Consider the following 12,334-nt stretch of genomic DNA (forward strand, 5'->3'; position numbering starts at 1 on the left):
AGGCTGGCACCTTCCTGATGGTGGGGGGAGCTTGCCCGTGCCAACAGCCAGGGCCCCCTGCTTGGTCCTGGGGTGCATCTGGTTGTTTTTGCTACATGCATGGTACGTATGGCCAATGCTGGGTGCTTATTCCCATACCCACCACCAAGCTCCCTGTCCACCCACACGATTAAATGCCTCTACCCTCACTAGGGAAAAAACAGCTCTTAATTTTGCTTTTACACAAGAAAGTGAGTTTCTCTGGGCAGCCAGAGAAGCTGCGGCCAAAAGGAAGAAAGGGCAAGAGAAGAGGTTTTTTAGAGAACATATATACACAGGTGGCCACAGCGATCCAGCTACAACTGGGCAGGATAATGTGCTGGCAGAGGATTCCCAGCAGCACCAGTGCCAGGCAGGGCTGGTTCCCTGTGCTGGCACCGACTGGCCAGTGTGCTCCACCTCAGTTTGCAATATTTGAACAGGAAGTTTGATCAAAAAACATCTTGTTTTACAGCTCACAAAACCCAAACAGGGTCCATCAGCAGGTCTTTGCTATAAACAGGACGCTGAGTACCTGTTGGAGGCTGGCAGGGAAGCCTGAAGAACCACTTTCAGGTGGAACAGGCTGCTCTTTGAAATGACTGTACAGCTTGGAGAAAAGTCCACATACTAATTTGAACAAACATAATGATTTTCACCAATATGGATAAATAGATGCATTTTTTTAAACTTGACGTGACTTTGGTATACGTCTCTGTTTTACTGGCTTCTTGCCATCCCTACTTTGGGGAAGGACAGCCATTGCCCAGTTTACTTTGCTGCCAACAACACCAGCTGTAAATCCCCATGAGCTTGGGTGTATGGAAGGGGCCAGGCAGGTTAAAATTGTTATATCTGAGATCAAAGGTCAACAAAGAGATTTGTCATTGGTCTAATTGTATTAATTATTATTACTTATTTGCTGTGTGCAAGCAAACATTTGAAAATGTTGGCTTTTTGCTACATTATATGTTTGTGCATTTTATTAGACTAATTTGAAAGATTCGAAACGATGAATAAATTGCCACTCTGTTTGCTTTATCTGCTGTTGCTGACTATGCCCAACAGATGTCACATATGAAATTCAAATTGCATCTTCAAATGGAGCATGACTTGGTAATGAATAATTCAAGACATATACTGAAAATTAGAATGCTGTTTTTAAACAGTGTGTTTCTTAGCACAGGCAGCGTCAGTGGAAAAATACTCACCTATTCATCTGGCCGTTTTCCACCTCTGTGAAATCATTTGAATCATTGCTGGTGTTATCATCTTCAGGGACAGTCATAGTCTGTAATTCAGTCAGTTCCAATCCAGCTTTGAAAGGCATCCTGGGTGAGGAACTGTATGTTTCCAAGTGCTCCTCCAAATATTAGTGTTTGGTTGGTATCTTGTGTGTAAACTGCAACCACAGTGTCAGCAACCTAAATAAAACACAAGAAAAAAAATCCAAGATGTATACCACCGACAGCAGGCAGTATCACCAGACAAAACCAACCAAACCTGGACAAGAGGGACCTTCCTTACCAACCAGTTTTATGTTGTTAGAAGCACCTCAGGTTATAACCTAAATGCATTGCACAACAGTAGTAACTTTATACACTTTAATGAGATCAGCTTCTCTATACCTTACAAATTTATTCAGTCCCACAACCGAGTGGGAAGATAGTGACTGTATTTATAAACTAGTGAGCAAACCAATCTTATTTCTTTCAGGGGAAGGAAAAAAAAATTTATATATATATATATATATATATATACCATCTACAAGCTAAGGAATAAAAATTATTGTTTCTCTAAGTCTCGTTCGATGTTTGGTGTTCATCTCTCCATGTTCTCCATGTTGCCTCTTACTTAAAATCATAAAATATCTTGTGTCTGTGCTGTTGCTAAGTGGATGGAAGAGGGGGACAAAGTTATCCCAATACTGTGTTCTACTGATACCTGTGTTCCAAGTACGTGAATTTGTTAAGGTTTTTTGGTTAAAGAGGTTGTGCAGAGGATGCTTTATGTATGGTTAAACTTATTCTGAACTAGGACAGAAACAGACAGAAACAAATCCCTAAGCTCATGTATCATAGGAAGAAAGAGTAATAGGTATCTTGTGTCAAGCAGTTATTATCTAAATATCAGATGATCTCTCCTCTGATAGAAGTGTAGCTTAAAAGCACCAATAATAACACCAAAGGCAGATCAGAGAAGTCTGCTAGTGATGTATTTCCTCATCAGCAATGCAAATCAGCTGTAAGACCAATATTTTCCAGTGTCCAGCCACTCTCAGGTGAGCTACAACACCAGCGTGGTGCTGAGGCAACAGGATGTTATGCACAAACAAGCTCCTGCACCACAACTCTCTCGTTTCCCATTTTGTGAATGAATTTTCTACAGTATTGCCAAACAACGATTCACCCTGAGGTACATGTTGAATGTTTAGGTACCAGATTATTTGGGGGATATTTTAAAATTCTCAGGGCTACCTCAAAACCATCATACAACCAAAGAAGCAGGAGCACCCCCAGCTCTTGCAGGGCACTATGGCAAGGCAGGAGGACACAGTTAACTTGCTCAGTTATGGCATCTGCCTGTTTCAAATTAAGTTTACAAGACCCAGTACTTCTGGTTTATACCACATCCCCACCGTGCAGAAAATGGCTTTGCAAATGAGCATTTTTTCCTCTGTAAATAGTTTCTCAGAAATGTAGGTTTATCTTGAAGTTTACATGTGCTCTTAACATTTCTTCACAAGACTAAACTGTCCAAATTTCAGGTGCAAAGTTTAAAGACAAGCCTCAAGGCTTACAGTAGGGCAGGATCTACTTTTTTCTATTGAAGGAGCAACTAAGCACATGGTTATGGTGGCAGATGGTGTGAAAATGGGGAGGGGTGTAAGCTGGGTCCTTTTCAACTCCTCTACAGAGGGTATTTCCACTATAGATAGCAGGGGAGTGACCGTTCAGGTATTAAAATATTGGCACAACAACAACAACAACAACAACAAAGTGGATTTAGGCTGCTGATAAATAAATGCAGACTGGCAAGCAGAGTGTCGTTCTAGCAGTGACATTCTGGAACAGTCTTCCCAGAGGCTGTGGGGATAAAATAGTCTACCTATTTTGGAAGACAAGCATGATCTTTTATAAAAGGATAAAGCCACAGGAGACGGCAACTGCTGAGGTGGCAAGGACCGAGCCCGCTGAATCCTGAAGCTTCTTGTGACCATGAGTTCCTAAAATAAACAATTCCTTAATAGATGTGACAACCTCTCTATCGAGATCTGTATCCCCTGGCATTTAAAAACCCACATAAAGGTTTGTCTAAAGATTCAAGCGGAGCAGCTTTCCCTTTGGGCACCGTTTTGCATCTTGGTCCCCCAGGAGGATTTTGAGAATGGCCTTGACATTGCCTGTGCTTAATAAATTCCCCATGAAGTGTTTCAGAAGCAGGTGCTGAAATGAGCGCTCCTATGAGGTAACCAGCATGGAGAGCAGACCTCACAGCTCACTGACGTGCAGCCCCAGCTCCGCTGTTCTGCTCCCCTGTAGCTGAAATGCAACAAGGCTGGGCTGGCAGGAAAGCAGCTTTCTTCGCAAGGAGTCTTTGCAGTGCAAACAACCTTTTTATTGTTTTGACCAAAATTCTGATTTTATGGTAAAATGATTGAACAAAGATGCAGCAAAACCTTAGAACAAGCGCCAACAATAATTTCAGCAGGTTCCAAGCAGCAGGTAGGTGAGTTGCTCCTGAAGCAGCGTGACGGCAGGCAGGCACATCTTGGAATCTGCCTTGCATGCTTGCTAGGTTAATTGATTTACTAAAAAAACCACCAAAACAAACCCCTGAAACAAAACCACCGATGAATGAAATAATGCATTGTACTTCCAGGTATGAGGAAACCTGATCTCAGTGTCAAAACACAAGGAGGGTAAAAAGAGAGCTTTAGGGCTAGGGACAAAAGCTTTCACTGTCACAGCACGAACTCATTGCAAATCTTTGGCAAAGGATAACCACCTCATTCTTAGCACCTCTGTCTGTAAAATTAAGATGATAATAGCAAGATAGCACTCAGTTTGTGAAGTACTGTGAAGTACTTGTGAAGATTCAGAGGGAAAGGGTGATAGAAATGTGATACCTGGAAAAAAACACTATGCAAACTGCATTTTTTTTTTTTTTTGTAAAGATAACTTTACCTTAGATCTATACGGAGCAAACTCTTTGTCATTGCTAATCACTCTAGGTACCCTCCACTGTCAGTGGGCTAAATGAATTTCACCCCTAAATCACCTATTTTAAATTTCAGGTTCATGGATGTGACGAATTGCAGAGTCTAAATAAAACCTACAATCCCAAAGGGTAGGGTTCCTGTCAACCAACCTTATTCCCTACAAATCGAGCATCCATTCCAGGCTCATCACTTGGCCTTTTGAGCGGAGCCTTGTGCTACTGGAGGACAACCCGTCCTGGCCCACACCAGGGGTTTCAGCCCCACTGAGGTGCTCTTTGCAAACACAGGAGCTTTGCTCCCAAAGCTTCAACACTGCGACAGCCAAGCGCAGCAAGTTGCCACCTCAGGTGTAGGTGCCACTAATGTTGCGGGAAGAAAAAGAATATTTGCTTCAACTAATACAAATTCACCATGCTGAGCTACTGGAAGTAGCTGGTAATTTTTTTTTTTTTTTTTAAGGGCTTTTCATTTGATAAATGCCATGAAATAAATGCAAATAAAAATGCTATGTTGGTAAAGTTCCTAGACTGAACTTTATTCTTAATTCGCACTGAAAGGCAGTAAATAAACATCTGAAGAGTGACTGTAGAAATCCAAATCACTTCCAGTCACTGTGCCTACTGCTCTGCCCAGCCTTAAACCTCCCAAAACGAAAACTACCAGAGACTTGCCATCAAATCTCTCTCTCCAGACACACACATAGTAAATCAACAAGCAGAAATAAGAATTTTGCTCTTACTTAAAACTTTCCTTGAAGCAGAAATCACCCTGAGAGAAAACCAGGAAAGAGCTAATGACCCTTCTAAAAAAACCTCAAAGATCATGTCTTGTAAAACCCTTTATATATAATTTATTCATTGTGTGCTCCTTGCAGAATGTGGGAAAGATTACAACTGGTCACAGACTTCAGGAGGAGGACTGTGAGATGACATAAGAAGATAAAATGAGTTTATTTTTCTCAAGGACACCAAGACCTTCACAAGCCATTAAAACAGATTCCGAGAACTGGGGTCATTTTCTCTGTTGCCTTCTGAAACACTGAAAAAAAAAAAAAAATCCCTGCAACTCCAATTTGCTGGACTGTTCAAATTCCACAACAGCCATAACGGGCTCAAAAAGTTTGTGTTTGTAAGAATATGGTAATAGAGACAATATAACTTTATTTCTGCTGGCAGCACCTGGAAGAGGTGTAATCTCAGCAAACACTTTGCTAGAAGTTATGTTTTTAACAGTAACCACATCACTCCAATGGTGATGGCTTAATTCACAGGCCGTTGTTTTTTGGTTTTTGTTTTTTTTTATTCATATCCTGTAAATGACATTGTTCGAATAGTGCCATCTTAAGACACATGACTGCCCAAAAGCTGACTCAGTATGACCCAGTACATGAGAAGCATTTGGGTGAGCGGTCAGGTTAGACAACATCTTGCCTGTCTCTGGAGATTATTTTTGTCACGTCCTTGCACACTCACTGGGCACTTCATTCACTGAGCTCTACCCGCAGGCTAACAGTCTCAGGAATGGCAAATGTCCAAGACATGCTAAGCAATTTTAACTATGGAATTCAAGATAATTTGCTTAAAAGCTGAAATATGATGCAACTTTCTTCTCAAAGAGAGTTTTGCCAAGAACTCCTCTTGGTTGGCTACAAGTCATCAGGATCCAGCGCTTGAGTTTCACACAAGCTGGTTTTATTCCTGCAAAGCCTGAGATGTGATGTGACTTTCTTTGCTCATACTTTTCAAAGTTCTTTCAAATAAGAGAAATATGACCACCATGACTCCAGAGATACAAATAATGAAACACTGAGCCTGAGACTCTGTGTATGGACTATTCACTGAAATGACAAAAAGCAATAATAGGCTTTATATGTAACTTTACCATGTTGGGAGGCGGGGAAGCAGCTACCTCCTTTTGGTCAACATTAGCAAACAAAATTAGTTAGTGGGGAAGCAACTACTTCCTTTTTGTTCAGCATAAGTGACACCTGACATGTGGAACATAAAGCTCCCTATTTGCTCATTTACAGGAAGGACAAAACAGAGAGATTAGAGAAGATTCACCAAGATAACAAAGAGCTCGGAAATTAAAGACTGACTCACATCCACTGAGCAAACACCTGCAGTGGTTGAAATGTCGTTGCCTCCAGCTCCTCGGTGCTGCCCCTCTGCAGCAGGCTGCAGCTGTGCTGGAAGGAAGCAGGTTCACCCTGGTGGGCTCCAGGGCAGCACGAGAGTGACCGAGGTGCCAGCACATGGTTGTCCTACCCACCGGCAACACCACCAGCCCATAGGCAGTGTGGGGACTGGACAGGCTTCCAGCTGCTGCAGCTGTTTGCTGTGTGGTTGCAAGCCATCATCTGTCATTTCCAGGCTCCTTCTCTCACGCAGCCCCTGCGGCACAAGGGATGGAAACAGTTAAAAGATAAGATTGGGTGTAAAAAAACCCCAAACAAACAATAAAAACCACAAATGACAGAAGGCTTGAGAAGGAAGCTTGGAAAAGGATGCTATAAAAAAAGAAGCGATGAGAACAAATCTGGATTTGCAACCTTTCCCTCAGTACTGCATGACCTTGTGCTGCAACAGGAAAATGTTCCTGCTCTGCCCCATCACACTCCACACTGCCCTTCCATGCTGCCTTAAAGAAAGGGAAGACAGTCCCAAATTAAGTCTCAACAGGCTACTCAGCTGATCAAAGGCAGGCAAATAAGAAATCGTAAAATCCCAGTCTGATTCACTCAATGATTCATTACTTTAGGCAAAACACTTCAAGATGAGCCATAAAGGAAAATGGTTTTAAGTACATTTTTGTTTTGAGCCCTTCCCAGCCAATTTAGGGAAGGCATTTGGCAGAGGAATATAGTCACATTTTTTCCTAATTATATTTCTCTGTGAAATGTACTCAACAGTCTTGGTTTTGCTGAAGTGATCCCAGAACACACCACCACAAATAAATGAAGTCTTGTCTTCCACAGAAAGTGGAAGTGCTGTACGAGTGGGGCTTTATGGGTTACAGAAATGAAACAGACAATCCAGACAAATTCATGTGGCCTAAATAGCTGCTCTGAATTCTTATTTAAAATAAATATTGTACTACAGAAAGAAGAACTGTTTGCTTATGCAACTCACTTTTCCTTCCCGCTCTAGTTTACAATTAATTTATTTGCTTCAGTTTTCTTGACTGTAAAAGGCTCAGAGTGGTATTTACTTGATAAGCTTGCACAAATATTATGAAAGTTAACTGGAAGAGGGCTGTGGAACACTTTCAACATGAAAAAGCTGTGATTTTTCCCAAGATTGGCCTCTCAGACTTCTTGTATTGGACTAAGGTCACAGCAATAAATGCTTCTCAGAAAAGAAACTGACCTTAGGCTTAGAATATTTAAACATTCCCACAACATCTCATTCACCTTCAGAATACAGATTTTTAAAGCAGTGGTTATTGTCACACTATGTGCTAAGCACATTTCTACAGAAATGAGCTTTTTGAGAAAACGATGGAGGAGACCACAGGAGGAAGGACAGTTGCATTTCTGCTCAGTCACCACTGGACAAGAACAAACCCCAAAACCGGAAAAAACAGACAAAACATAAGCCAGAGACACAGGATGAGCTGCCCACAAATATACTGGCTGTGAGAGCCCTGATTCCCTTTCCATCCTTTAAAACCCTTGTAAAAGGCAGGGTTTGGATACAGAGGACAATTGCTTCTCCATGATCCATGGCAGTCTGCATAAAGCCTTGGGCAACTCAGAGGATAATCCTCTGCACAGGGGTACGTGGAGCCTGGCACTCACAGCCCACGTGTCCCATCCTCACCTGGGCTGGGGAGCCCAGCTACAGCATGAATAGTCTCAAGTGACAAGCCAGAGGATGCTGCAGTGTGCTTCAGTGAAGTGCTCTCTCTCTCTGTGCCTCTTAGAAAGAAAGAGAAAGAGAGAAAGAGAGAGAAAGAGAGAAAGAGAGAAAGAAAGGGAGAGAGGAAGAGAGAAAGGGAGAAAGAAAGGGAGAAAGAAAGGGAGAAAGAAAGGGAGAAAGAGAGAGAGAGAAAGAAAGGGAGAGAGAAAGGGAGAAAGGGAGAAAGGAAGGGAGAAAGGAAGGGAGAAAGGAAGGGAGAAAGGAAGGGAGAAAGGGAAAGAAAGAAAGAAAGAAAGAAAGAAAGAAAGAAAGAAAGAAAGAAAGAAAGAAAGAAAGAAAGAAAGAGGCCAAAAAGTCAAAGTCAAATAGGAGTCATTCAGTACGACAGTGAAGCAGATCCCATTTTAGTGCATTTCCACACAGCCACAGCAGAAGGCCTCTGCTCACCAGCAAAGAGGCAATTCCTAGATTTAGAGGGGTTTTACCAGTCAATTTCAGATGGGCTTCTAAAAGGGGAGATATTGATACTCTGTATCCTTCAGCAACAGATGGAATTTCCTTTTAGAGGCTTTTTAAACAAGGTTGGTAACAAATTAAGTTAGATGGAAGGATGCTCCTTCTTTCTTCCCTGTAGGTTTTTGCTTCTGATCTAAGATGGTTAGACTCAAAATATTTTAATTTTACTTCCAGAATGTATTTTTATCAATTAAGAAGGATATTTTTCTAATACTTTACTTTTAGAACAATGGCTGGTCCATGTTATTTTGCTTTTCAAATATGAGTAAAACCCAAACAAACCAAAAGGTGAATGAAGCACTGCAAAGCAAGGTTACTACCATTTGGAACAGTAAGAATGCCCCAAAGCAGTCCGTGGGACACTGAATAGCCTGAGGACATGTGGTGGGTTCAGCAGGTGGCACAAACAGACTATGGCTTTACCTTCCATAAAATCTGCTGCCAAACACGAGGTTTGTTTCAGTCCTTCTCAAGTCACATAAACAAAGCCTGGGTTTACACACCTCCTCGTCTCCTCTTTCACAAGGAGACACATCCTAGCTACAGGTTGCCTTACAAGCTCTACAAAACAATGGAACAAACCCTCTGCCATAAGAGCAAGCTGGACATATATAAACGTGAGCAAATGCATATCCAGGCATTCAGACCTGCTCCTTTTTGTTTTCACCTTGGGCTCATTAAAAGCGAGCAGCTTAGCTGTTACTATGTATTTACAGGCAAACACACACATGCCGTGGGCCCACCCTGCGTTTTCTGAATACCGCAAAACTCCCACTGACCCTGTGGCAGCGCTGGATTTAAGGGGAAGGCAGGGACGTTTCCCGGTGAGGCAGGACTGAACCCGCGGCCGCTCATCGTGCGGGGCTGCGGCACACGCGGTGCAGCCGCGCAGCTCCAGCCATCACACGTGTCAGGGTTAAACTCCTTTTTTAAAAGGATTTTATATTTATTTTTGTGGGTCCCTGCGAAAGCTCGTAGCTGCCGACTGCCGGTTTTATGTTTTTGTTTGTTTTCTTTTTATTTCTTTTAAAGGCACACGGCAGCGGCTGGCTCCGGCAGCATCCCGGCGGCAGCCCCCCCGCCTCGGGAAGATGCCGTATGGCCGGCTCCGACCCCCGCCCCGTCCCTTCCCGCCGCAGCGATACCGCTGGGCTCCCCCGTCCCCTCCCGGACCCGCTGCGCGCATTTTTAGCGTTTGAAATCCTCCGCGCCCAGGGCGAGGAAGCACGTTTGGCGGCGGGGAGGGAGGGGAAGGCTGCTCACACGGCGGAAACAGAGCGCGGCTCACGGCGGGCTCCGGTTCGCGCTGCGCGGAGACAAAGGCTGCGCGGGGAGCCGCGTCCCCGTCCCCCCCGACTGCATCAGCTGCTGCCTACCTTCCCAGGAGCCACGGGGATCCCGGAGCTATAATCCACCCTCTCCGGCTGGACCCGGCCGGAGCACCCCGGCAAATAATTACAGTGCTAACAATAAAATGCAATTAAAAAAAAATATAAGAAAAAGGGAGAGGGGGAACTAAATTGGCGAAACGAAGCCGGCGAGGAAGATGCCGCTCCTCCTCTCGCCGCGGGTGTGTGCATGTGGTGGTGGGTGGGCATGCGGGAGCGCGCCTGGTGCACCGGGGTCAGGACCGCGACCACGACCACGACCGCGCCGCCAGGTGCTGCGGGACACGGAGCCCCCGAGCCCCCCGAGCCCCGCGGAGCCCCCGCGGAACCGCCTCCCGGGGCTGCCCGCTCGCACGTGGCCCGGGCAGGGACCCGCGGGGCGCCCCGGCCCCTCCCGCACCCCAGCACATGGGCGTTCGGCCTGGTTTGGTTTTTTTTTTAAACATATTTTTTTACCGTCTTTACAACAAAAACAACAACCCCTTTTCTCTCTGTTTTTACACCACTGCTTGCCCACCGGAGAACACCCCCTGGCAAGCAAACTGGAATTTTGGTGGCGTTTTCCCTGAAATGGCCACGGAAGGTCTGGCATCATGTTACTCTATTTCCTGTTTTGTCATGCAAGATGTATATGCTGAAAATGCTGCCATTTGTGGTAGAGGTCAGAGCGTTTCTAACTGGGACAAGACACGCTTTTCAGGCATAAAGGGGGATTAGATGTACAGGACGATTTGCTGTAGCTTGTTCTTTCCGTACTAATTTATAGAAAGAATTGTATGAGCTTTTTGGCTTGGAAAAAAACTTTTTAAGAACAAACACGAAGCAAGAGGGCATTGCAGCTGGCAAACCTGAGACTGCAGTCCTTGATTTCACCCCACACAACGCATGATTTGCACAGGGTATCACAAGGCAAAAAGTAAAAGGATGCTGGAGCATGTGGGGTTGGGGGCGGGGGGGGCGAGGGGTGTTGCCTGGCTGTCTGTGGAGGGGAAGCTCTCATGGTAGCCCTGCCAGCACCTTGTTGAGGTGTTTGCTCTGGAAGTTCCCCTCTTGGGTCTCCTAAATGTCAGATCAAACAGGCAGATGACACACACGAAGAAATGTGGTTTGCAAATTGCTACCTTTGCATGTTCAAGTTGGATTCCTGTTTCGCTGCTTGTACTGCCTTTTTTTTTTTTTTTTTTCTTCCTAGGGTTTTTCTTTGAATGTGAAGCGCTGTGCAAACAGTAATTTAATTAACACCCATCACACCCCAGTAGGACAAGAGCCATGTCATCCCAGTAATGAGAGCGAAGCCAGGGGAAGAGCTAACTGCCCGAGGTTGTTAGCCAAGGGCTGCTGTTTCAACACTTCATGTGAATAAACCTCCCTGGGGCTCACACCAGCACCCTGCTCAGCCCCACAGAAATTTCAGATTGACAAAGCATGTGGGGCTGGATTCCAAGTCAGAGGCTTGACTCTCCAGCCCTGTGTGTGAGGCACCATGCCCAAAAGCAGAGAAGAAAGTATTTGCAATTCACTCTTACTCAATTAGACTAATTTATCTTAAACTGACAATCAACATCCCCCACCCCCAAGTTACTACATTGAACTGTGTATTGTGTAGTGGATGTGGTCAGTTGGTATATTTGTAGGGAACAGGAAGAAACTCTACTTTGTTTCTCCAAAACAAAATGTATATCAGGCTGCATATCGGGTGAGTGGTCATTGATTTGATGCATGCATTCTGTTACCATCATTCATTTTATACCTATAAAGGCAGCTGTTTTCTAACTTACAGATAATTTGATTCTTACCTTGTCATGCATATTCTTAGAACCAAGGTAATTGTTTTTCATAGAATTTGGAAGAAAAAAAATCTTTTTAGCATATCTTAACACAGCTTCACAAAAATGACATCACTTCTCGGAAATGAAAACTATTTTACTTGGTACTTCTAGTATTTCAAATTTCTCTACTCTTCTCTATATCTTTCTAATTTTTTAGCACTGATGGTTCTGTTTGCCTTCATATGCTGTGAAACATTAGTGTTTGTGACCAGCATCTTCCAGGTCTAGCTTTTATGATTTCTTGAAAGCTTTTTTTTTTTTTTTTCCAAGAGGTTTTCATGCAGTTCAGTCCTTGTTGACCTCATTCACCCCTCCTGGGTCTTTGTCCTTTTCACTTATAATTTCATCCTGTATCTGGCTTCAGATATACTGAAGATTCAGGAATTTTCTCCTGTGTTTCAAGTCCACCATTTTTCTTCCTCTAATCCATCTAGAACTGGCAGTTCTTGTCTTGGATGCCTTTCAATGCACTTTTATCTAGTCAGAATGTATCCTCCTCTC

General features: G+C 43.9%; 1 protein-coding gene across 1 annotated transcript in view; it reads right to left on the bottom strand.

The window, feature by feature from the left end:
- The window catches only part of SLC38A1 (solute carrier family 38 member 1), a 34,756-nt gene extending 24,593 nt beyond the window's left edge, over nucleotides 1-10,163 (bottom strand). Inside the window, 3 exon segments of the mRNA XM_082049935.1 lie at nucleotides 1,230-1,442; nucleotides 6,343-6,633; nucleotides 9,993-10,163. Of these exon segments, the coding sequence (XP_081906061.1) occupies nucleotides 1,230-1,348 (119 nt within the window). The 5' untranslated portion in view covers nucleotides 1,349-1,442; nucleotides 6,343-6,633; nucleotides 9,993-10,163.
- Between the last annotated feature and the right edge of the window lie 2,171 nt (nucleotides 10,164-12,334).

The sequence above is a fragment of the Streptopelia decaocto genome (assembly GCF_964273445.1).
Source record: "Streptopelia decaocto genome assembly, chromosome: 1".
NCBI classification, from domain to species: Eukaryota; Metazoa; Chordata; class Aves; order Columbiformes; family Columbidae; genus Streptopelia; species Streptopelia decaocto.